Source organism: Pelophylax lessonae (genome assembly GCF_965119305.1).
Source record: "Pelophylax lessonae genome assembly, chromosome: 6".
NCBI lineage: Eukaryota > Metazoa > Chordata > Amphibia > Anura > Ranidae > Pelophylax > Pelophylax lessonae.
The window spans coordinates 108,481,453-108,507,967 of record NC_138773.1 but is presented as its reverse complement, the minus strand read 5'-3'; the positions used below and the strand labels follow the sequence as shown (position 1 = coordinate 108,507,967).

The 26,515-nt window shown below is 42.4% G+C and overlaps 1 protein-coding gene across 1 annotated transcript in view; it reads left to right on the top strand.

Annotated features, from left to right (window-relative positions):
* The window catches only part of OTOA (otoancorin), a 189,430-nt gene that overhangs the window by 126,953 nt on the left and 35,962 nt on the right, over positions 1 to 26,515 (top strand). Inside the window, exons 18-22 of the mRNA XM_082261710.1 lie at positions 2,935 to 3,008; positions 20,074 to 20,206; positions 20,472 to 20,659; positions 20,745 to 20,838; positions 23,454 to 23,574. Of these exons, the coding sequence (XP_082117836.1) occupies positions 2,935 to 3,008; positions 20,074 to 20,206; positions 20,472 to 20,659; positions 20,745 to 20,838; positions 23,454 to 23,574 (610 nt within the window). The remainder of the gene's footprint in view (positions 1 to 2,934; positions 3,009 to 20,073; positions 20,207 to 20,471; positions 20,660 to 20,744; positions 20,839 to 23,453; positions 23,575 to 26,515) is intronic.

Below are 26,515 nucleotides of genomic sequence, written 5' to 3'. Positions count from 1 at the left end.
GGCTTCCCCCAAAGCGCCTTGTCCCTGTCCCTTTTATTTTGATGTGGAGTTTCCCTTAAAATCCATACTAGACCTGAAGGGTCTGGTATGGATTGGGGGGGTACCCCCACACAGCCGGGTAACTGTTGTTTACATTCAGCTGTCAGTAGGGAATCAAGGGTAAAAGCTAGGGTTAGGGTTAAATGTTAGTGTTAAGGGCCATGGTTAAATGTTAAGGTTAAGGGCTAAGATTATTGCTAAATGTTAAGATTAGGGTTAAGGGCTAGGGTTAGGGTTAAATGTTAGGGTTAAGGGTAGGGTTAGGGTTTAATGTTAGGGTTAAGGGTAGGGTTAGGGTTAAGAGCTAGAGTTAAATGATAAGGTTAGGGGGTAGGATTAGGGTTAAATGTTAGGGTTTAGGGCTAGGGTTAGGGTTAAATGTTAGGGTTTAGAGCTGGAGTTAAATGTTAAGGTTAGGGTTAGGGCTAAATGTTAAGGTTAGGGTTGAGGGGTAGGGTTAGGGTTACATGTTAGGGTTAGGTTTATATGTTAGGGTTAAGGGCTAGGGTTACATTTTAGGGTTAAGGGTAAATGTAAAAGGTTAAGAGTTAGTGTTAGGTTTTAATGTTAGGGCTAAATGTCAAGGTTAGGCTTAAGGGCTAGGGTTAGGGTTAAATGTTAGAGTTAAGGGTAGGGTTCAATGTTAGTGTTATGAGCTAGGGTTAGGGTTAAATGTTATGGTAAGGGTTAAATGTTAAAGTTAGGGTTAAGGGCTAGGGTTAGGGTTAAATGTTAGGATTAAGGGCTAGGGTTTAATGCGAAGGTTATAGTCAAGCACTAGGGTTAGGGATAAATGTTAGGGTTAGGGGCTAGGGTTGAAGGCTACGGTTAGGGTTAAATGTTAGCTAGGGTAACAATTACCGCTAACCATAACCCTAACAATTACTGCTAGCCCTAATATTTAACTCTAGTCCTTAACCCTAATCGTAGTCCTTAACCCTAACATTTAACCCTAACACCTTGTCATATTTTGTTACTACCATAAAAAGCAAAATGCATTACAAAAACGAAACTTGTGTTTTTGGTGCAATCCCATTGAAGTCTATTACATGCAAAACACAATCTGCTGCGAGTGAAAAGTCCCTGACCCTTTCCAAAAAATGCATGGGCTCAAAACTGAACTAGATCCATAGGAAACCATGTTAAATGGACCGTAGTGTGTTTCTGTAAAAACGCACTAAAAATGCATAGGTATGACCCTTATATAGGAAATGGTTATATTACCTGTTAAGGCTGAGCAGTGTGGCAATGTTGTGTCAATTACAAGACTTGCAGAACAGCATAACAAATCCCTTTACAGGTTCACATACATGCAGTTTAAGCTGTTTATGCATCCTTTTGTTTTGAATACTGTTTTAAAATGATAGCAGATTTGATTAACAGGCTGCTTTGCTTTCTAAACATAAAATTCTATTAACTAGGTAAAACCAATAACATGCTGAAATGTATATATAATGTGTATGTATATATATATATATATATATATATATATATATATATACATTATGTATGTATGTATCTATCCTCATATATATATATATATATATATATATATATATATATATATATATATATTAGCATAGCTGCCAATCTGATATAATCAAGATGCCAATCTGATATAAAAGATTTGTTTACATTTACACATTCTATACAGGCTGTACATATGAAACAAAATTCACAGAACATTTTCCAATATGAAGGCACAGCAAAAGCTGTTTGCCTTTAGGCTTTCTCTTTCTAATTGAAACTTGGTACTAAAATCTGAACACTGCAGGAGGGAGAGAGATGAGTCATGGCTCTGACTCATTTGTGTGTGAATTGGAACTTCAGCAATTGAACTCTGTAAATAGGTAATTTCAGTAGGATAGGTAATTTTAGTTTGGCAAAAAAATTAAAATATAACTGAGTTTTATCTGCTGTGTTTGCTGTTATGTCCTGTACAAGAACAGGTAGCACTACAGATGTGCATTAACTACTGCTATCTTAGTTTTTAGTGAGTAGATGACACTGTCCTTAGAATTTGAATTTAAAGGAGAGGGGGCACCATGTAGAGGTTTTGAACCTTTACAAATTGGATGATATCCAATTGAAACATATAAAGGTACACTCTAGTAAGAATGAACAATTAGGCCATGAAAAGCATCCTGCTTGACATTACCAGCATGGGAAAATGTGTATGTTAGATTGGACGTTTTTGGGGGCTTGATGGAATCCCACATAGAAGGATGTTAAATAGACTACAGTGCAGAACTTGCCATAAAGCAGTTGATACGGTAAGTTACACACATTTTCTAACTTTACTTACTTAGAGTTGTCACTAAAGTACACCTGTCATGAGACCTGCATATGGACTGGACCTCTCTTTATGAGACAATTAGTTCTCTGGCTGCCAGGCAGATTTTTTGACTTCAATGCTGTCTGAATCACTGACTTTGAAAAAGTATAGAGAATTTTTACTCTTTTCTAACACCTGTTTACAACATGCTTGTTTCAGGAGTGACTCAAAGTATTAAAGTCAGGCACAGCCTGGCAACTAGCATTTTAAGGAGGAGGCCAGCATTGGCAACCTTCATTCCTCTCCCACGACAGGTATATTTTAATGCTGTATTTAGGTGGTTTGATTACATTTGTTCTTACACCAATTGTTCATTATTATTGGTATGCCCTCTAGTGGCGTTAAATGCTGCACATGAAACATTATTTTGAAAATGTGACAAATCCATTATGAAAAAAGGAGAAAAATCATATCAAATATTAATGTCGCTTAAATGGTAAATTGGCAGCTCAAAGTGAATACAGAAATATTTGTCAGGGCTTTCTTTAAAAAGCTTGTATACCAGTATGTTAATTTCATGCATATGTTTTTGGCAGCTTACGTTTTGTCTGACTTTTTAGATTCATTGTCTGGCCTGGAAATACTGGAGGGTTTCTAAAGCAGACATTCCCCCGTTCCTGCTAGCAGTACTTCCGTGAGTTTTCAACTTCAAAGAGTTTCAAAAATGTTATTTTGTAACGGCACATTGCAGCTTATGCAAATGAAGAGACAGGAAGCAATACTTTGTTCATCCCTAGGCAAAAACCATTCAGTTTCTTTGATCATCATTGCAATGAGGAGAAACGAATCACGTTGCCATCACCTGGGTCAGGCAGTATGCTGCAGTGTTGAACTGAGTAATAAGGCTGACTATAGTTAAGGCCCGTACACACGTACCGATCGTCGGCATACAAACGTCGGTGGACGAAGGATCTGCCGATTGTACGCGTGTTAGTATGGTGCCTCCGACAGATGTCTGCGCACAATCCGCGGACAAAAGTCTTTCGTGCAAACATGAAAATATTTGTATGCCGACACCAGAACGGACGATTGTTCGCCTGTCAGTACACAATTCGGCCGACAGACCGCAGATTTGCAAGACTGGGCATGCTCAGAAAATAGAAAACACAGGGAAAGTTAACCATTACATGACATCACTTCTGCAGTCGGCGGACAAAATTCTTGTGCTGTCCTTGTGCTGTCTTTGCACTTTTCAGCAGACACCGACATCCCGGGGAGAAAAGAGGAACATTTGTAAGCCGACCATCGGTACGTGTGTACGGGGCTTAAAGTATATATGAGATGAGGCTGTACTATGATTGTAGGCCTATGCCATCTATTATGGATTGCCTAATAAGGCCCATAATGGCCAGGTGTCTTTCTTCATTAAACTGATTACACATCCTTTTCTGAGCTGTTAACGATAGAATCATCTTGTCCAATTATTCATTGGCATCAGTATAATTTACCATTATTAAATGACTGACAGCAAAGAGAGATGAGAAGCAAAGGAAGAAAAAAGATCGCACTTGCAGAAAATTACAATTTCCATAAAAATCGGGAATCTGTTTTTATTTTAGACTTTGCTGTGTGGTTAAAGCAATAATAAACCCAAAAGCAAAAAAAATAAAATAAATAATTATATTTCAGCTTATAAATCTTTGATGTGGTGACTGCATTCTTTTTCAGATTTTAGACTCAATTTTTTTTTTTTTTTACTAACTAGTAAGTTTGTTATTTTTTATCTTACTATAACTAAGATGTTTAGCAAAAGTAGCAGTTAGGCAGTTGGGACAAACCTTGTAACGCTGACATTCATTTAGTCCCCGTTCACACTAATGCCCCGTACACACGTGCAGATTGTCGGCCGAAAAGATTAGGCCGACGACCGATCGGCCGATTTTCGGCTTGTTAGTATGATGCTTCCGACAGCCGACAGCGCACTTTCGGCCGAAAAGAATCTGTCGTGCAAGCATTAAAATTTTTGTATGCCGACACCAGAGCGGCCGATTGTTCGCCAGTCAATACAGAATTCGGCCGACAGACAGCAGATTTGCAAGACTGGGCATGCTCAGAAAAGAAAAAACACAGGGAAAGTTAACCATCACATGACATCACTTCTGCAGTCGGCTGTAGTCGGCGGACAAAATTCTTGTGCAGTCTTTTGCACTTTTCAACAGACACGACAGCCCGGGGACAAAAGACGGCCAATCGTTCGGCCGACGATCTGCACGTGTGTACGAGGCATTAGGTGACCTGTGAGGCGACCTGGTCGCCTCACAGGTCGCCGTAGGTCGCCTTCCATAGGGAAGCTGCGGACCCGTTCTAATAGGAGCGACACAAGTCGCTCCGACTTAGAAAAAGGGTCCGGAGCTTCTTTGGGGCGACCCGGAGGCGACCGCCATAGACTTCAATGTTATGAAGTCCGTTGCGGCCGCGACCTCGGAGGTGGCCCCCCCCAAGTCGGATCGCGGCAATGTGAAAGGGGCCTTAGGTTAAACCTTTATCAAAACAGGAAAACACTGTTGCAGTTAATCTTTAAAAAGTTTTAGCTGGAGTTCACCTTTAATTTGTTTGTCAACACCATTTAAATCTTCTAGTCCATCTAACATTACCATCTCCCTAGATCGACAATGCTGCTGTCCAAAGGTGTCTTCGTTCCTCCTACGACCAGAGTGGAGACACCCTAAGACAGGAAGTGTTACTGGCAGGATCACAAATAAAGAAAAAAAGTCTAAAAAAATAACTAATGCACCACATTTAAGGATCAGTAACCTGCAACATATTAAAAGAAAAAAAAAAAACTATAATCAAAGAAATATGGAAATTGCCTTTCCTCATCAACTTCTGAAAATGCTAGTTATCTGGTTTTCCTGCTGTTGGCTTCAATAATTTCAGAATCCCTGATCCAGAAAAAATATGCAGCCAGTCAGATTAATGGCAGCACACCCAATTTGGCTGATGACTCCATGTCAGCAGAGTAGTCTCAGCCCATCGATCTGGACGAATAGGATCATAACATAATTCTCCCACCTGGCTGTATTCAATATCTAGCAGTCCATTCATGTTGTTAGACTTGCTGGGCATGGTCCCTATTCCTTGTGCTAAAAAAAATAAATGCAGATGCCAACCCCTGTTAAAGACCAGCATCTACAAAGGAAGTAGGAGACTGCATTCACTGTTCGCTTGTGCTTTTACATCCTGCTGGTTTGGCCCCAAGTTTTTTTCTTATTCTGCAGCTCTTTAGGCTCAAGGCATCACATTCCTATCAGAGAAAAGGGAGATCATGCAAGAACTAGTTTTCGGTTTTCTTTCAGGGACAGCCACCATTACCATAGACACTCCAGGGACAGACAACACCGTATCACAAGCGCTTTTCTGGAATTTATTCACCACTGTTTCTGGTTCAATAGAAGTCGTGAAGCTGGCCAGTAATATACATGAAATTTTTTAATGAAACTATTTGTCAGGTTCATGGCTGTGCTCAAAGAAATGCGCATGGGTGGAGAATGATTCACAGAACTTTGCGTAGAACCAGGACCATGCGCGCATCTACACATACGCCTCTGGAGGTACCTTGGCACCCAGTGGCCTATTTAAAGCCCCACAAGACTCAGGATCATTGCTGAGTGGCTGTCAGCTCCTTCTGCTTGTGGCCAGGTCCTGTGTTTTCACCCAGCTTGTTTGAATCCACTTGCTCCTGAAACTCTTTTGCTGACTCTGGCTTGTGACCTGACCTTGCCTCCTGCCTGCTGTTCCAGTACCTTCTCTGCTCAGCAGATACCAACCTTGGCCAGGCTCTGAATCTGCTCCTGGTTCCCAATCCTGTACCTCTGCTGCCAGGTTGTTACGAACTCCTGCCCGCCTGACAATGCATCTTAGATCCTGCATCTGCTAGCTGCCAGTCTGCTTGCTGCACTTCAGTTCCGCATTTCATTTCATTTCTCCTGGCCCAGATATCCTACAGGCACTCATGCCTTTCTATGCCCTGTTATATCCTGTCATCAACCCCAGGGTAAATGAGGCAAGGGATGTAAGGGAAGCCCTCTTGTCCACTCTGCCTGGTTGACCAGGTATGTGACACCATTTGAAGATGGAGTCTTTGCAAACACTTCTGAAAGTGGTACAGTCGAGGGATTGGCTCTTGTCAATCAACCCGAAGGATGCTTATTTTCACGTTCCTATTGCTCCACATTTCCAGAAGTTTCTTTATCTTGCAGTCAACCAGCTCCACTACCAGTTTATTTGCCTGCTCTTTGGTCTGACCACATCACCCAGGGTCTTTACAGGTGTGCCTGGCTTTGATAATTCGACTTTAAGAGCTTGGAATTTGCATTTATCACTATCTGGACGACATTCTGATACTATGCCAAGACAGAACACTTCTAAACCAGACTTCTGACCAATCAAAATTTGATGATTTTTAACTTTGGGAAAGTTCAGATTATCAACAAAAAAAAAATTAGCTTGTGTCTACTCAAGTCTTGGTCTATCTCGGGGCAAGGATAGATACTCAGAAGGACACGGTTTCCCTTCTTTCTGTGAAGATTCCATCCAGAACCAGAGGCATCAACAATTCTAATGATCAGGTGGGCCCAGTGGAATTCTCACGCCTTTCAGCACAGCTTTCTGGCTCAGGGACGATCAGAAGATCTAATTTAAAGAATACTGGTTACTCCCTTCATGAGGCAAAGTCTCAGTTGGTGGATGGAGATGCAGATCCTCCTGTGCTGCCACTCCCTTTTCTTATTACCGTGGTTGATAGTAATGATAGACGTCAGCGAGATAGGCTGGGGCACTTTCTACCAGGGGAGCTGAGCTCAGGGTCGATGGCCCTTCCAAATGGTAAAGGTCATTTCCAACATCTTAAAATTGAGGGCAGCTCTTCAGGCCCTCCTGTCCCTCAGTCACCTTATTTGGGGGGCGTGGGGGAGGGGCTTCATTCTGCTAAATCGACAATACCACAGCAGTTGTGTACATCAGGAAACAAGGGGCACTCAGAGCAACTCTCTGGTAAAGATGTGTCTCAAGTATTGGAATGGGCCTATAACAATTCCCTCCATCTGTCAGCAGTTTATATACCCAGTCAGAACAATCTTCAGGCCGACTATCTGTCTAGGAATAATTGTAGATCGTATTGGACTTCCTAGCATCAGATACTATTGGTCAGGAAGCTTTCCTGTGGAGCCTCAGCCTGAAGACTGTCTTCTTGGTTGTAGTCACAGAAGGGTTTCTGAACTGGTGGCACTAGGGTTTAAAAACCCTTCATGACTTGGTTCACTGACAGGGGAGTTCTCATTCCAATGTTGGGACTTGTATCAAAAGTGGCCTCCAAGTTCCATATGGCTCAGGAGATAGTTCTCACTACATGATTCTACTTAAGGAACAACCATGTGATTAGCCCTTTGAATGTGGGTAAAGCTCTGAAATCTTACATAAAGGTGACAACTGATAACAGGAAGTCAGATCATCTGTTCTTTAGCCCAGCCTGGAGCAAATAGAAGTCCCAAAGCATCAAGCATGAGCGTAGCCTCCAGGATGATGAAGGCTTACAAATTGCAGGGGACGGCGGTTCTGAAAGGAGTGACAGTGCACTCCACAAAGGGTGCCCCAGCTTCATGGGCAGCAGCTTGCCAAGTCTCCCCAGAAGCGATATGCAAGGCGGCAATGTGGTCCTCCTCTATTCATACATTTGTATCTTACTACTGTGTAGAACTGGAAGCATTGCTGACTGCTGTGTGCTGACATAGAGCTGTCAGGAAAATTGGGTGTGCTGCCATCAATCATGAAATTGTGGTAAGTATGAAGAAATATTTTCAGTTTTGCAAGAATGTGTCATTTTAGCAAGGGCTGCATAGGCAGTTGTAGTACAATCATTTTGTTTGAGAAACATGATAGTTAACCAGGGCTGCATCGGCAGTTGTGGTAAAAACATTTTGTTCGAGAAACATGGTAGTCCACTAGTTGAATACTAGTTCACCAAGTAATGTAAGCAAGCTAAGATAAATGACCTGTTGCTGTTTATCAGGGTGCAGTAGAAAGTGGCATCATTGCTATAAACTATACAGTCAAAAGTTAAAGTGTATTTAAACCAAAAAACAAGGCTTTATTAAATTGCAACTTATCAGTGCTTGGGGGTGGTAGATGTATGGTTTTACTTTTCCAGGCTTTTTTTCTTCTCTGTTTTTACTATGTTATCCTGCCAGTAACAGAACCTCTGTCCTACAGTAACAACACCAACTTAAACAGTGCATTGCGAAAGTATTTGGCCCCCTTGAACTTTTTGACCTTTTGCCACATTTCAGGCTTCAAACATAAAGATATAAAACTGTATTTTTTTTTTTTTTTGAAGAATTAACAACAAGTGGGACACAATCATGAAGTGGAACGAAATTTATTGGATTTTTCAAACTTTGTTAACAAATAAAAAGCTGAAAAATTGGGCGTGCAAAATTATTCAGCCCCCTTAAGTTAATACTTTGTAGCGCCACCTTTTGCTGCGATTACAGCTGTAAGTTGCTTGTCTCTATCAGTTTTGCACATCGAGAGACTGAAATTTGTGCCCATTCCTCCTTGCAAAACAGCTCGAGCTCAGTCAGGTTGGATGGAGAGTGTTTGTGAACAGCAGTTTTTAGTTCTGTCCACAGATTCTCGATTGGATTCAGGTTTGGACTTTGACTTGGCTATTCTAACACCTGGATATGTTTATTTGTGAACCATTCCATTGTAGATTTTGCTTTATGTTTTGAATCATTGTCTTGTTGGAAGACAAATCTCCATCCCAGTCTCAGGTCTTTTGCAGACTCCATCAGGTTTTCTTCCAGAATGGCTCTGTATTTGGCTCCATCCATCTTCCCATCAATTTTAACCATCTTCCCTGTCCCTGCTGAAGAAAAGCAGGCCCAAACCATGATGCTGCCACCACCATGTTTGACAGGAAGAGTGTTAGGACTATAGAACAGGAAGAGTGTTAGGACTATAGAACAGGAAGTGTGTTAGGACTATAGAACAGGAAGTGTGTTAGGACTATAGAACATCTCCATCTGTGTTAATTAGTCCAGAAGACAAAAACTAGGCAGTGTTGAAAATACTGCCACTACTGGGATCTTTTAAGAAGGTCAGGGACTTGGGTTGAAGGGTTTCTTTTCTCTTTTATGTAAATTTAATTTTTTTACACATGCTTTTGTTAATCTAATTAACGCATATTTTTCCTTCTGGCTTTACCAGTTGGAATTTTGAAGCATCTACACGGACACTTTTAAAGTGTATGAAAACCCTTAATTAATTTTAATTTATTTGGCACGGCTTGCTGTATACAATTATTTTTAAGCAAATCATTATTTTTTTTATTTCTTGAAAAGGTTCTTATCGAAGAAACAGCACTTCCTGTTGTAGACTGACAATGCTAATTTGAATAATCTGATAAGCAGCCCAATGGGTAACTAAAGAAGTGCTGTTACTAGCAGGATCTTTCAGTAAGAAACTTTGCAACAGACTCGCTTAACAAAATTCTAAGACATGATGTCAAACATACTGAAAAATAGGTTTTGGGTTTACATATATGTAGCGCACCACCTAGGGAGCCGCAAATAGATTGGGATTCCCCACCCTGCACAGCCAGGCACATCAAATTTTCACAGTCACTCCAAAGTCAGAGAACAGTCTATATACACTCCTCACTTCCTCCAGCACACTTTCTTGCTCAAGCTGGCACACTGTTTGTGGATCTGACAAAAATCAGTCAGATTTAAAGCAGCAGCCTGTTATAGGCAGGAACCTGAGGTCCCTTGGTGTGTAGCAGTAAAAGGTCGGTGTCCAGCATACATCCCTGTGGCTACTGATCCCAGCACCATCTCTTCAAGCACTGCCAGCCTGCCTGGCTGCAGCTGCCTCTTTCACTAGCCCTCCTTGATAACTTCCCTACAGTCCTGCTAGACTGCACACTCACCTGCTCACCCGGCTTCCTTCTCAGGAGATCTCCTGGATGTGCTAAACTACTCCTGCTGTCCTCTCACTTGCTCCTGTGCCTCCAGGAAAAATTCCTTTGTGTGTTGTAGAGGGTTCCTCCTGCAGCCCTGAGCCCCAGGCCCAAGGTCATCCTCCCCCCAGACTAGGGAGCACCCTGCAAGGGCCTCAAAACGCCTCCTCAGCACTCCATCTCCATCTTCCACCCAACTGCCCCTGCAGGCAGGACCCATGAGTATTTATGAGTTGCCCCCCCCCCCCCAGCCCATTTTGCTTGGGATTGGATGGGGCCCTCATCAATACTCAGCAGAAGAAGCAGCTCCTCCTAGACTCCACCCCACTGCATCTGGAAGCTTCTCCAAGGTTCCAGAAAGCAAGGGAAGTCACCAGAGATGCTGCTTGCTGAGTCAACCAGCCTCCCTGAGTCACTTAACCCTGACCCAGATTCAACCCAGGCTTGGCTCTCAGCCAAGCCAAATTTACCTTCACTACATCTTTCTCTACCAAAAAAAACTATCTACATCTAGCTCACTAGAGGGTGCTATATATACTTTTACCGCTTCCATACAGGACACTTTTACCCCCTTCCTGCCCAGGCCAATTTTCAGCTTTCAGCACCGTCGCACTTTGAAAATTGCAAATGGGTACAGTGTCATGCAACACTGTACCCATATGATATTTTTATCCTTTTTTTCACACAAATAGAGCTTCCTTATGGTGGTATTTAATCACCGTTGGGTTTTTAATTTGAACATTTTGGAAAAAAAATGCCTTTTGCAAATAATCAATCTTCACGAATTTAGGTCAAAATGTATTCTGCTACATTGCTTTGGAGAAAATAACCCAAATCAGTGTAAATTATTTAGTCTGTAGGAAAGTCCACAAACTATGTACACTATATTACCAAAAGTATTGGGGCACCTGCCTTTACACGCACATAAACTTTAATGTCATCCCAGCCTTAGTCCGTAGGGTTTAATATTGAGTTGGCCCACCCTTTGCAGCTATAACAGCTTCAACTCTTCCGGGAAGGCTGTCCACAAGGTTAAGGACCCTGAGTTTGTCTATGGGAATATTTGACCATTCTTCCAGAAGTGCATTTGTGAGGTCAGGTACTGATGTGGACGAGAAGGTCTGGCTCGCAGTCTCTGCTCTAAATCACCCTAAAGGTTTTCTGTCGGGTTGTGGTCAGGACTCTGTGCAGGCCAGTCAAGTTCCTCCATCCCAAACTTGCTGATTCATGTATTTATGGACCTTGTTTGTGCACTGGTGCACAGTCATGTTGGAACAGGAAGTGGCCATCCCCAAACTATTCCCACAAAGTTGAGAGCATGAAATTGTCCAAACTGTCTTGGTATGCTCACTGGAACTAAGGGGCGAAGCCCAACCCCTGAAAAACAACCCCCACACCATAATCTCCCCTCCACCAAATGATTTGGTCTAGTGCATAAAGACAAAGATGAGCGACTTTGGTCCAAGCGAGCAAGTCCTGACCTCAACCTTTGTGATGAATTTGAGCGGAGACTGCGAGCAAGACACACGGTACAGCTGGGCTATGATTGACCCTGTGTGTACCATGTGATCACTGTGACTCACTGTGACGGCACGATACTGTGAGGATGTTGTAAGGGGTTAAAGAGTTAGTTCACCTTTACCATTTAACTGCCTTTGTAGATAAGGGGCATCTGTAGATAAAAACAAACTGTGCAGCTCTGACTAAGTTGAATAATGCCCTTGCTATAGGTGAAGACCATTTACATACCTCCTGAAGCCTTACTTCATACCTCTCAAATTTTTGAGATGGGAACGAGGGACACCTATTAGCAAAAGTATGTGGGCATAGGACACACCTCCTGCCACGCTCCCTTAAAGGAGAATTATAAGAAAACAAAATGATTAGCTAAACCCACAAGTGCTTTTTTACCATTACTTTGCCTTTATACTGGCTTTTTAAATTTATAAATGCAGCAATTTAGAAATTGAATGAAAGGTTTAGCACTGGATAACAGTTTTTGAAACATAAAAAGCGCATTTTATATACAACTATACAGATCAAACCAGAAGAGCATCAAGAGCACTCCATGTCTTTTTGTCTCTCTTATCGGTGGACACGACAAACATATCACCGCTGGCTAATAGGCCATTACTCTTGCACATTATCTATGGATTCATAGATGGACATAGATGGACATCTATGGACATTGATGCCTGGTCCACCCCTCCCCCCTCTTCGTGAGGTTCGTCTGGGTCCCATCGCCTCAGCCCCCGGTGGTAGACGTTCCCTGGTGCCCCCCACCCGCAGGGCTGCCAGATTCTCCCTCCCCCCCTTTAATTGAGCTGACATATTTATTTTCTGCATCTACTCCTGAGAAAGTGGAGATCAATCCCCGAAACGCGTAGAGTTACAGGATGCACAGAAGTATTTGGATTATTATATCATCTGCCATTATGCAATTTTAATTGTTTGGTTTTACCATGTAATGTTATTAACATCATATGAAGATATATTTAGTTCTATGATACTCACGATGATCATCTAGTATGGTGCAACTCAGTGAAAAGGTTTTTTTACCTATAATTCATCGTTTATACATTGTATTTTTATTGTTATCAGTGATCAGCCTCATCTGAAGTCCCCTTGACCAATGTTTTTCTTTTTCTGTTTATACAATTGGGATGGAGGCTCATCACTTATGGCGTCACAGACCACATCCCTTTTTTTGTTCTAAATCAGGGACTATTGGGAGATACTGTATATGACTGGACAACTCCCAGGACATTGCTAACTAAGACCTAGTTGTTACGGCTCACCGCCTCCATCACAGTAGGGACCTCTCAGTAACGCTGTGCTCAGAACTACTGTATATGAGGAAAGAACGCATGGAATGGGGTTTAAATCAGAGAAAAGGCTCACTCCTGTGATGGTGGAGGGGAGCAATAAAGATTGTTAGTGGTGAGAGGTCTTCTGTCTGGACCATGCACCTGGAAACTTGTGTCCGCAGTGTATTTGGGCTAGGTGTGTGGTGTACCCCTTGACAGACCCCACCTGGAAGCACAGGAACAGGACTCCTACAAGTTAGATGTGGTGTAAAGCATTGGCCACTTGACAAATACCTAGTAGGCTGTGAGCTCTGGGTTTTTTAACAGCCTTGTAGCAGTTAATTCATGTAGGCCCTTATGTGGTAACTGGCTTATCAACTGCTTCTAGGGGACGCTGCATGCAGGGTTTTTTAACAGGAAGCATAAGAAATATGTATGTATGATAAATACATCTGGTATGTGTTTTTTCTTTGACATAGGCTTTAACCACTTAAGCCCCGGAAGATTTTACCCCCTTCCTGACCAGGGTCTATTTTGCGATTCAGCACTGCGTGATTTTAACGGACAATTGTGCGGTCGTGCGACGCTGTACCTAAACGAATTTGACGTCCTTTTTTTCCCACAAACAGAGCTTTCTTTTGGTGGTATTTGATCACCTGTGTGATTTTTACTTTTTGCGCTATAAACAAAAAAACAGCGTCAATTTTGCAAAAATAACAATATTTTTCAAATTTTTTTATATGAAATTCCCCCCCCAAAAAAAAGTAAAAATCCAATTTTTTTAACATTTTGGGACAATTTTTTTTTTTACCATATGTTTGGTAAAAAAAAATCGCAAAAAACGTATTTTGATTGGTTTGCGCAAAAGTTATTGCGTTTACTAACAAAGGGAAAGATTTTTGTCATTTTTGTTGGTTTTTTTTAACGCGTAATGGCGGCGATCTGCGATTTTTTTTGCGGGACTGCGACATTGTGGTGGACAGATCGGACCCTTGACTGACATTTTTGACACTTTTGGGGTTATCAGTGACATTTCTACAGTAATCAGTGCTATAAATATGCACTGTTACTGTAAAATTACACTGGCAGTGAAGGGGTTAACTTTTTTTGAGAGGGAGGGGTTATGCGTATCCCTAGGGGCGTGATTCTAACTGTGATTGGCTGTGGCTTGAGGTGTAGGAACAGTGATCAATGGTCCTACATAGTAGAACCGTATGATCACTGTTTCTACACAGGGGAGAATGACAGGCGGCTTGTTTACATCAGCCGCCTGCCTTTCTCCCTCTGCACCGACGATTGCCGAGTGCCACACGCGCAGGAGCTCCGTGACCATGCGGGAGCGGGAGCGCGCCTCCGGCGACGCGCGCTTGCTCCCTAGACCCTCACAGGCTAGCGACGTAGATCTACGTCACTCTGCCTGTGAGAGGCTGATCGCAGACGTAAATAGTCGTGCGGCGGTCGGCAAGTGTTTAAATATAGGACATTTATTTTATTCCTTTTCATAGTGCTACTAAATCCCATTGTATAGTATATATTTATTAAATCCAAAATCAAATAATTATTGTATTGCAGCTTACCAGTTCTTAGATTTGGTAGTTGCATTTGTTTTCTTTTATAGGCTTTATTTCCTTTATTATCACCTGTTGATCCTGCCAGTAAATCTGTTGTTTTTTTAGCAGAACAAACTGTCCTGCAGATGTAGCAGTTAGAGGGTTGAGACAAACAACACCAACAAGTGTGCTTACAATGATCAGCTTTTATTTATTTATGCAAAACCTTTATCCCAAAAGTAAACAAACTGTTGCTGTAGCTGCTGTTTGAGCTGCAGTTTAGCTCCAATTTGTTTAACCACTTACCTACAGTGCACTTTCACCCCCTTCCTGCCCAGACCGATTTTCAGCTTTCAGCGCTCTCACACTTTGACTGAGAATTACTCAGTCATGCAACACTGTACCCATTCAAAAATTGTGTCCTTTTTTTCACACAAATAGAGCTTTCTTTTGATGGTATTTAATCACTATTGGGTTTTTTATTTTTTGTGCTATAAATAAAAAAAGACTGAAAATATTGTGAAAAAACGCATTTTTCTTTGTTTCTGTCATAGAATTTTGCAAATTAGTAATTTTTCTTCACAAATTTTGGCCAAAATTTATACTGCTACTTATCTTTGGTAAAAATAACCCAAGTAAGTGTATATTATTTGGTCTTTGTGAAAGTTATAGAGTCCACAAGCTATGGTGGGTATCATTGAAAATTGATCACACTTGATCACACCTGATGTACTGAAGGCCTATCTCATTTCTTGAGACACTAAAAAGTCAGGAAAGTACAAATACCCCCCAAATGACCCCTTTTTGGAAAGTAGACATTCCAAGGTATTTAATAAGGGGCATGGTGAGTTTTTTGAAGTTGTAATTTTTTCCCACAATGCTTTGCAAAATGAAGATTTTTTTTTTTTTTTTTTTTTTACAAATTGCCGTATTAACAGGTTATTTCTCTCACACAGCACATGTATACTTGCAACTACACCCCAAAACACATTCTACTACTCCTTCTGAGTATGGCGATACCACATGTGTGAGACTTTTTCACAGCCTGGCCACATACAGAGGCCTAACATCCAACCAGCACCGTCCGGCATTCTAGGAGCACAAATTACACATATAATTTCCTGACAACCTATCGTACTTTTGAAGGCCTTGGAGCACCAGGACAATGGAAACCCCCATAAAATGACCCCATTTTGGAAAGCAAACAGCCCAACGTATAATTTTTGAGGCATAATGAGTCTTTTGAATATGTCATTTTTTTCCACAAGTTTTTGGAAAATGTGGAAAGAAAATGAAAACACATTTTTTTTTACACAAAGCTGTCCATTTATGCAATATTTCTAACACATAGCATGTACATAGCAAAAATTGCACCCCAAAATACATTCTGCTATTCCTCCTGAGTATGGCGATACCACATGTGTAACACTTTTTCACAGCCTGGCCACATACATAGGCCTAACATCCAAGTAGCGCTTTACACAAAGTTGTCCATTTATCCACTTTAAGACTGGGCCTATTTTTGACACTTGGTGTTTACAAGCTAAAATCATTTTTTTTGCTAGAAAACTACTTGGAACCCCCAAACATTATATATTTTTTTTTAGCAGAGACCCTAGAGAATAAAATGGAGATCGTTGCAATATTTTTTATCACACCATATTTGCGCAGCAGTCTTCCAGATGCGATTTTTTTGAAAAAAATTCACTTTTTTTAACTAAAAAATAAGAAAACAGTAAATTTAGCACAATTTTTTTCCATAATGTGAAAGATAATGTTATGCCGAGTAATTAGATACCCAACATGTCATGCTTCAAAATTGCGCATGCTCACAGAATGGCGCCAAACATTGGTACTTAAAAATCCCCATAGGCAACATTTTAAAAATTTCTGCAGGTTACTAGCTTAGAGTTACAGAGGAGGTCTAGGGCTCAAATTATTGCTCTCGCTCTAACGATCACGGCGATACCTCACATGTATGGTTTGAACACCGTTTACATATGTGGGCGGGAATTGCGTATGCGTTTGCTTCTGCGCGCGAGCTAACGGGGACAGGGCGCTTTAATTTTTTTTTTTTTCCTATTTATTTTATTTATTATTTTTTTATTTTTACACAGTTTAAAAAAAAAATGTTTTGATCATTTTTATTCCTATTACAAGGAATGTAAACATCCCTTGTAATAGTAATAGGCATGACAGGTCCTCTTTATTGTGAGATCTGGGGTCAAAAAGACCTCACACCTCACAACTACACTAAAAAAGAAAAGAAAAAAAAAAAATTGTTGAAAGAGGAAAAAAAAAAAAGCAAAAAAAAAAAGCGGCCCTTTAAACCGGTTGCTAGGCAACGTCTTTTGACGTAGCTCCGGTCCTCCAAGACCATAGAGTTGAGTGAGGGCCATCTTGCCCTCACTCGACTTCCTGTCTCTGAGGATCCGGGACCGGATAGTTTTCCCCGCTGCCGGCGGGTCCGGTAAGCTGGGAAAACGTCTGGGACGCGGCAGGAGGGGGGGGGGCACCTCTTCCCCTGCACCGTAAGGGTAATTCCGCGGCGAATCCGCCACTGGGACCACCCTTATCTGAAAGCCGACCGCCCGCCGTTTCAAAAAATACCGGGGTTATGGGGGCTATCTGCTGCCATAACCCCAGTATTTAGCTTTTAATGGCCGACGCATATAGTCGTTAGGCGGTCAGTAAGTGATTGCATGTATATGGCAAACAGGTGACAATGACTGATGGGGTGACAGGTGACGATGATTGATGGGGTGACAGGTGACGATGACTGATGGGGTGACAGGTGATGATGACTGATGGGGTGACAGGTGATGATGATTGATGAGGTGACAGGTGACGATGATTGATGAGGTGACAAGTGACGATGATTGATGGGGTGACAGATGACAATCACTGACCGGGTGACATGTGACGATGATTGATGGGGTGACAAGTGACGATCACTGATGGGGTGTCAAGTGACGATGATTGATAGGGTGACAGATGACGGTGACTGATGGGGTGACAGGTGACGATGACTGATGGGGTGACAGGTGACGGTGATTGATGGGGTGACAGGTGACGGGCGATGGTCACTGATGGGTGACAGGTGACGGGCGATGGTGCACGGCGGTACTGATGGCAGTCTCTGGTGATCGGTGAATTTTAGGCTACATTCACATGTGAGCGTAGCGATCACGGGCAGAATCACTGCGATTCTGCCCGTGATCCAGAAATCATTGCAAATGGCGGGACGCCTGTGCGTTGCCCGTGATTTGCAATAGCACCCCAAACGCTGTGCGATGTTGCTGCGATTTCCACCTGCCAAATCGAGGTAACATCACGCAAACAATGCATGACGCCCCAAAGAAGCTCTTGTACCTTTTTTGGGCGTCATGCGATGTTTGCGCGATGTTACTGCGATTCGGCAGGCTGAAATGGCGGCAACATCGCACAGCGTTTGGGGTGCTATTGCAAAAAACGGGCAACGCACAGGCGTCCCGCGATTTGCAATGATTTCCGGATCGCGGGCAGAATCGCGGTGATTCTGCCTGCGATCGCTGCGCTCACATGTGAACGTTATGGGTGTCAATTTCTGGGCACTGATGAGGTGACTGTTGGGTGACAGGTGACATTGGGGGGGGGGTGCTGAGGACTGTGTGGGGGGACCTTTATTAGTGTGATTTTACTTTTGCATGTGTACAGAGCAGTAACTCACTATTTCTAGCTCTTCTCCCCTCATACTGGAAACTGTGTGAGGAGAGAAGAGCTAGTAACAGTGTGTTACTGCTCTTTGTTTACATTTTGTGATCGGCTGTGAATGGATTCACAGCCGATCACTTAGTAAACAGTCACTGTCAGTGACTGTTTACTACCGCCGGTGACAGCTGTGTTCCTACGGAACACAGTGCCACCGACATGACCGCGCTGCGCGCTCCCGATCGTGCATGCGCGGTCATCTCCCGGGCGCCTTCATTGTAATCGGCTGTGTCATTGGAACACAGCCGATCACGTGGGAAACAGCCATGCCTATTGGCTGTTTCCCCCCTGCCGGTGACCGGCTGTGTCCCGGGGACACGCCGACACCGGCAGTGCACGGCGGCGCACCCGCGATCGCGCGCCTGCCGTGCTTGAATGGGCGGACGTCATATGACGTCCGCCCAGGATAATAGCCGCACCGTCCCGCCGTCATTTGACGGCGGGCAAGCGGTAAGTGGTTAATGTATAAATCTGCTAGTGCATCTAGCAGCCCCCCCCCCCCCCCCAGGCTGCAATACTGCTGCCCAAAGGTGTCTCTGTTGCTCCTTCATCCAAAGCAGGGGGGAAGTGGGCCAGGGGGCAGGGGGGCAATTGCCCCCTGGACCGCTCTGGTGCCCCGTAAAAAGGCTGCACCGCTTCTGCCACAGACATGTCTTAAGGGATTCCTGGTAAAGAGAAGTAAAAAGTCCCTGACTTACTAAGTGCGGGTTGAAGACAAGGACAGAGTGCAGGCCCCCCACCCAGCATGGATGGTGTAAACTGTGTCTGAGCAGAGGCACAGTTCCATGCCCCACTGGAGACTCTTCTCCTCCTAGCCAGCCCCAACCGAGCTGTTCCCGCTTCCCCCAACCGCCCCCTGTTGGCCAGGTTGGGAACCCCCGATTTAGATGGTGAGTAGAAAGTACCTGGAGCGGAGCTTCAGCCTGGAATGGGGATCAGGAGGAGGCCAGGAAGAGGTAGAGTGGGAGGGGGGCCAAGTTTTCTGCACCATGGGTCTCTAAGGCTTGGATCACATTCCAGGGACCTTAAAGTCACGCAACTTACGGTGCTACTTTGCCAGGTGACTTCCTGGTGACTTGAGTACTACTTTTATGCAACTTTGTCTTGTACAGGCATGAAAAGATAACAGCATATAGGAAGATGCCATGAAAAGCCTGGGTAAACTTCCTGTAATGTCAGATCCAAATCACATCAATACAGATGAGGATCCGACTTGGAGGCGACTTCAATAAAAGTCTATTCACCTTGAAGTAGTACAGGAAACTTTTATAAAGATTGGAGCAACTTCAGTAGTGCTAATTAGGACAGCTCTCCTTGACTAACATGGGATTTCACATGTCATGGGATTTGGGGTCTCACAAGTCGGATTCCAAGTCGCGGCACTGTGAACAGAGCGTAATAGAGGCAGTGTGTTACCGGCTGGATCACCAGATGAAAACAGGGGGGAAACTAAAATAAAACGAATGCAGCCACCACACAAGCTGCAATATATTACATTTTTTTGGTTTGGGTTTATTACCGCTTTACCATAAGTCATAAACACACATGCTGCTAAAACACATTAGGGCATATTTTAGGTGAAAACGTATTGCTGACCGAAAATCTCTTCAATATTTCCTTTTTTCATTCTTTCAGGACTAAATACTTTGCCTCTTACCCTCTTGTCTGCAAAAAGTTGTTAATTAGCCTCAGGAAAATGGACCTTAACTATTTGCTGTTAAATGAAAACAAGAAGCAATTTGTAATTAACAAGGTGAATCAATGCCTGGTAAGAAATGTTTACAGAAATCCATGGGGAGCCTAGACAACCCATGCATGCATAATTAAAGATAGTTTTGATAGATGTATGACGGTAACATTCTTGTTGGTTTTATATCATAAAAGCCATATGTTTTGTATGTAATTGTCCACCCCCATATATGAACCACAAGCACTATTTAGAATAAATGACTAGGTCCAACCTTGTCCTCTAATAACGTCAGGAGGTTAGCAGTGCAGAATGGCATAAATTATGTATCCTTTCTGTATTTCAGAATGGTTCTATAGCGAATGTGTATCAGCTAGATATGCTTGGTAGCCTCATCTGTCACTTGTCCCCAAATATCATACGAAATGGCATTCACAGCGTAATTGCAACAGCAATAAATCTGTTCAAGACCTGCTCTAACCTTAGCCATGAGCAAAACCAAGAAATTAAATACGGAATCCTGCAGCATTATGGGTATGTGAGCTTCTTTTTTGCTTGTTAGATAATGTCAGAAAACACAGAAATGTCTGTCTCACCTGTCTGCCGGTGTTCCCTGCAGAAACCCATTAAACTGGACATCTGAAATAGCACAAGATATGGTACCATTCTGGAATCTTCTGTCAAAAGAGGAGATCATGACTGTTTTGCTGAAGGTAAGGTAGTTATGCAGAATGATGATTTTATGTCACAGCACTGACAATGTTTTAGGGCTGATTCACACTGGTCCGACATGCTCTCCGACTTCAAGAGCGCAAGTCGCATGACACGTTAAAACCAATGGTTCTCTATGGGAGCTGACCAAACTGGTCTGACTTGTGTCTGTCCGACTTTGAAAAGGTTCCTGCACTACTTTGGTCCAACTTGGGCATGATTTCAGCCCATTGATTTGAATGTATGTCGCATCTAAGTCGGATCATCATCTTAACTGATCCGACTTTTGGCATGTGTCTTGTGCTCTATGACTCTTGAAGGGGAACCCCACGCTGAAATAAAAAAAACAATGGTATGAGATTCCACCCCAAAACTGTACCAGACCATTCAGTCTGGTATGGATTTTGATTGGAACCCCATGCCAAAATTAAAAAAAAAAACTGTGTGGAGTCCCTCCTAAAATCCATATCAGACCCTTATCCGAGCACACCACCTGACTGGTCAGGAAAGCTGCACATTTGCACTTGAGGCACCTATTAATGATATATATTGTATTTATTATTTACTATGTTATTACATATTTATTTGACATATTTATGTGATTGCTTTTCATCCACTTGTAGCACCTTCCTTACCATTATTAATATTACTGTGATATCTACCTCAACATATAAATTAATCTAGTGATCAATTAATACTTATTAGCACCCAGCACTTTATCTATACGCCTACCATTATCCCAACCCTGGACACTGACAAGCTATTGTCCAATCCAGATTAGCAAGCGCTTTAGTTGGCCTCAAAATTTCTTTGATGACACTCAATGTCTTTGTACACTCTATTTGCTACAGCAGCTGCACTTTCCCTAATTTTATTTAATGTTATTTAATTTTATCACTATTAAAATCCACTTGTTGGAACACCCATAGGCGCGAGTGATAAGTATATAATATTTTCTCACTAAGTGAATATGCATTAGAGACGCTCAAAGACAAAAACATCCATTGAACAGCTCTGCGAACTAAAACACTTTGTTAGAGCTAGAGGAGAATGGTCAGACTTGTTACAGCTTACAGAGGTACTAAACTGCCCAAACTGTCCAAATAACCAAAGCCAAAGTCAACCTCTGTGGTATAGAATTTGGGGTAAGGTCAATTTATTTACTATCCTTTTTCCCTGCAGGTTTTTTTTTTTTTCTTGTTTCACCAAAGCTTTTTGCCATTGAGGTGGCTATGAAAAAAACAGACCTTGCATGGTAGTGCAAGCTCCACTTTAAGTAATTTTTTACTGAAATCGCATAATAAAAGATGTCAGTCTTGCAATATTGCATCTAGCTCCAGTACTGAAAACTTACATGCCAGTAGGCATCTACAGTAAAGTTTGCTAACATTCCTGCACTGTCTAAAGATTGTAAGGGGGGTAGGATGATGGGCGTGGTGGCTGTCATGTCCTTCATGCTTTCCTTCTCATTGGGCTTCAAGCAAGGGTCGCATGAGAGGCCTACCCATTGGTGAGTTCTTCTGGGTTACGCTAGGAACTTTGGTTTACGGTCACCGCACTACACACAGGTACCTTTATGTGAACAACTGACTGAACACTAATAAACTCTCTCGATGTAACATACATCACCACTGTTACTTGTGCATTTAGAAGGGACATGCAGAGCCCACGTGTACTTCATTTAACTCCTGCTCTTCTGTACCTGTGTACAGGATGAGGGCCCCGGCAGTGCAGATCTCCTCCCATTACTATGGGAGATGGATCGTGGCCGAAGGAGTACCAACAACACCTCCCTCGCTGCAAGAGGTCATCTCATCTGTCACGTGTACACGCTTAACGACAGGGTGCTAGAGAAGCCTTTGTTACCCTTGGTAACCACTTGGGTCTTCACACTGTATGAACTCTTGTGGTGATGTATTCATATCCCAATGTGTTTAGTGACCCAAGCTGTAGACTGTGTGCCGGTTACTTGCATTGCACCCCATTAGTATATTCAGACCAGACAAGGACAACGTTTCAAAAGCTTTACTTGAATAAAATAACATGATAAAATGTACATAAAACAGTCCGAAAGAAAGGGGAGTTATTTCCTCAACATCCCGAGTCCCTAACCTAGGCTAGTGGCTGCCCAGTATACCTGTAAAGGAAAGAGTCAATTTCTGACAAAACCATAGTTGGAATATACAAGAGGGACTACATGCCCCAGTGATCCTCCTGGGCAGTTGGAACTCTAACTTTGACACATCCATGGATTTCCAGACTCCGGCAAAACAGCAGCATTAAAACCCCCCTGGTATTTCCTAGCCCCTCCCCTCCCCCCAGGCTTGAACCCCCTGTTCCTTTTGTAACACACAGAACCAGCAGTTGGGCCGGAAACATAACTCTCAACGTCCGAGCTGGGGCAGTGTTAACTATATTTGGCTGATTTTTTTTTTTTGCAAAGCTATAGCATTTTGAGGCTTAAATATACTTTTTTTTCAGTTGTGATTAGATGTATGTGACTGGGCTGTAGCTGTCATCAGTAGGTCACTGCAAAATATTAAATTTTCACTACTAACTGCTGCAAATTTGAGATTCTTATATACATAAGATCACTGACTTGAGACCTTGTAAACAGTTTCAGAATTTAGCACCACGGATGGTATCAGAGGCCGTAAGAATTCCTCAGGGTGATGAGATGCTATCAGCCTTACACAATGCCATTTGGTTACATGGTACCAACGATTCAGTGCCCGCAGGTAAAAGATTTTATCTTGAAGAATATTCACATTCTGCAAATCTCATAATAGCACTGTTTCTTCTATTCCCGGAGAGCATTCAAAAGCCCCTTTGTTTGTCTGTAATGAAACAATGTCTTTTCAGATATTGAATGGCATGAACTATTCAGACCTGAAGAAAGCTGTTGTACTGATGACCTATCCTGAGATTTGGCTGGCAGATCTAAGCTGACATTTTCCTTGAAATGGGAGAAGGGGAACTTGTAAATATGTATTTGAGCAGTAGCCCTGATGGTACCCATAGACATAAGCCAGTCTGGACAATGATCCTATGTCTGTGGGAGACCCTGACACAGCTAGAAGAAACAGTTTCCCAATCACTACTGTACCCCAACCAAAAAGCCAGTACTAATTCCTACTCCCATACCCCCACTTCTACATTAACATTACCCTCAGGCTAAGATGAGCTGAATTGATAGGATTGTGCCCTACTCTACTGATTATTCTGTTTGAAGCTGGTACGATTGGTAATCTGTTTCCCACAGCAAGCAATTCATTTTTGCTAGCAAATGAAAGATAAACCTAACTGGTGGCCATAGCTCCCAAATTTCTGAAGTTGGAAATGAGGCACACGTTCTAGCACAAAGTATGTAATCAAAGGGCAGACCACCTTGTTAACCTCCTAGGCGGTAATCCCGAGCGTGACTCGGGGGTTGATTTTTCATATCAGGAGCGGTAACCCCGAAGTCACGCTCGGGGTGGATTGCAGAGAGCGCAGCGGTGTTCTCTTACCTTATCCTGGCGATCCAGCGATGATCTCTCATTGCTGAGATCGCCAGCCGAGAGTCCCGCCGCTCCTCCGTCCCTCCGTCGGTCTGATCACTTCCTAGTTCCGTTCCCTGCAGCAGCAATGCTGCATGGGAGCGGAACTAGGGAGGGAAATTCAAAAAAAAAAAAAAAAAACGTTACACAAAACACATTTTATATTATATATATATATATATATATATATATATATGCATATATATATATATATATATATATATATATATATATATATGCATATATGCATATATATATATATATGCGCATATATATATATATATGTATATATATATATACCGGTGTGTATATATATATATATATATATATATATATATATATATATATATATATATGCACACACACACATATATATATATAAAATTATATTATTGATTCAATTATAATTCATGCGTTATATAATATATATATATATATATATATATATATATATATATATATATATATATATATATATATATATATATATATATACACACATATATCTATATATAACATATAATGCATGAATTATAATCTAATCAATAATATAATTTTATTATATATATTATATATTAAATAATAAAATAATATTATTGATTCGATTATAATTCATGTGTTTGTGTTTCAAATTTATCACATCTGGGATGTCTACTAGAGTCTTGTTTTGGTCAGGTTTAAGTCAGTAATTACTAAGAATTGTAGGCCTTTAATACATAACGCCAAATTTCCATGAAAACAATTGTACCGCTTTTGGTATGTAATTCCTGACATAATCATACCGCCAGGGAGGTTAAGTGGACCATATCAGGGGTGTAACTACAGGGGTTGCAGGGGTTGCAATTGCAACTGGGCCCCATGCTCCAGGGGACTTGTGCAGCTCCCCAGTACACCTAGATAGGAGGGGCAGCATGTAGAGAAATCACTGTCCTCCTTTTTCCCCCTGTAGCTGCAGGAGGAAAATGGAGGAGATTGGGTTCTCTGTATGCTGCCCCCGCCACTCCTCCTATCCAGTTCACTTGTGTTCTGCTGTCTCTGGGCCCCTGTGTGTTCCCCTGGTCCCCCGACCAACTGTGCTGCCCCTCCCCCCCACTGTGCTCCCTCCCCTCTCCTGCCGGCTGCTGCAGGGAATGTGCCACAATAGAGAACCAGGAAGGGGTTGGTAAATATGTAATTTACCAGCTCCTTCCTTTTCTGAATGGACAGAGTCATAGTCAGTGACATTGTAAAAAAATAAAATAAAATGATAAAAAAATAATACAATTAAAATACCAAAAAATTATGTAGCCGGGTCGCACGGCTGGTGTTGTTCAAACTGTTATTGTTATTAAAGTTCTGCAAAGACAGTGACTTTGGCATTATGGGAGATGTAGTAAGGGAGGAGCAAGATCATAGACTGCTGGGAGAGAGAGACCCTTCTCCCAGGGAGCAATAGGACGCGCGGAGCTTGCTGGGAGTGTCTATATAAAGGGGGGCGGGACTCCACTTCGCTCTCTTGCCTCGAGGACAGCGTGCTGGAAAGAAGGGGAAAAGCTGCTGTGGATCGCAGGAACTTAGGCCGAGGCCTAGTGGCGGACACCGGAGTGAAGTCGGCGGTGTGAGTGAGTAGAGGAAGTCTCGGTAGCGTGACCGAGCGCAAGGTTGCTGACAGGCGGACGGAGACTCTGAGAGGAGCGGGGCCTGGCCGCAGAGGAGAGCGGAGCTCCCAGTTTGGGTGAGAGACATCCAGTATCCACATCTCTGTTAAACACAGACCTAGGCTGAATCAGGGCAGGACAACTAAACTGTGTACTTTCATAAGGCCATACTGACATTCAGCGAAACCACTGGACACTGCAAATATACATATAGTGCGAGGTGGGTGAACCAGGCCTCAGGCCCTCTATTCAGTCCTAGGCTGTTAACCTGTTGTGACGCATTAGGATTTAATTACATTTGCTTCTCTGTGGAGTACAACTATTGATTGCTTTGGGGAATACAGTTCATCATCTGTACCTTTATTGGATTACAAATACTTTCCTCGGATAGTTGGAAATTCCTTGCCGGTGAAGACAAGTGAGGCCTCACTTTTCAGGAGACTATTGCAATTCATCCCCAGAGTGCACTCTGATAGTTGTTCTAATATTGATATATTGCTTAC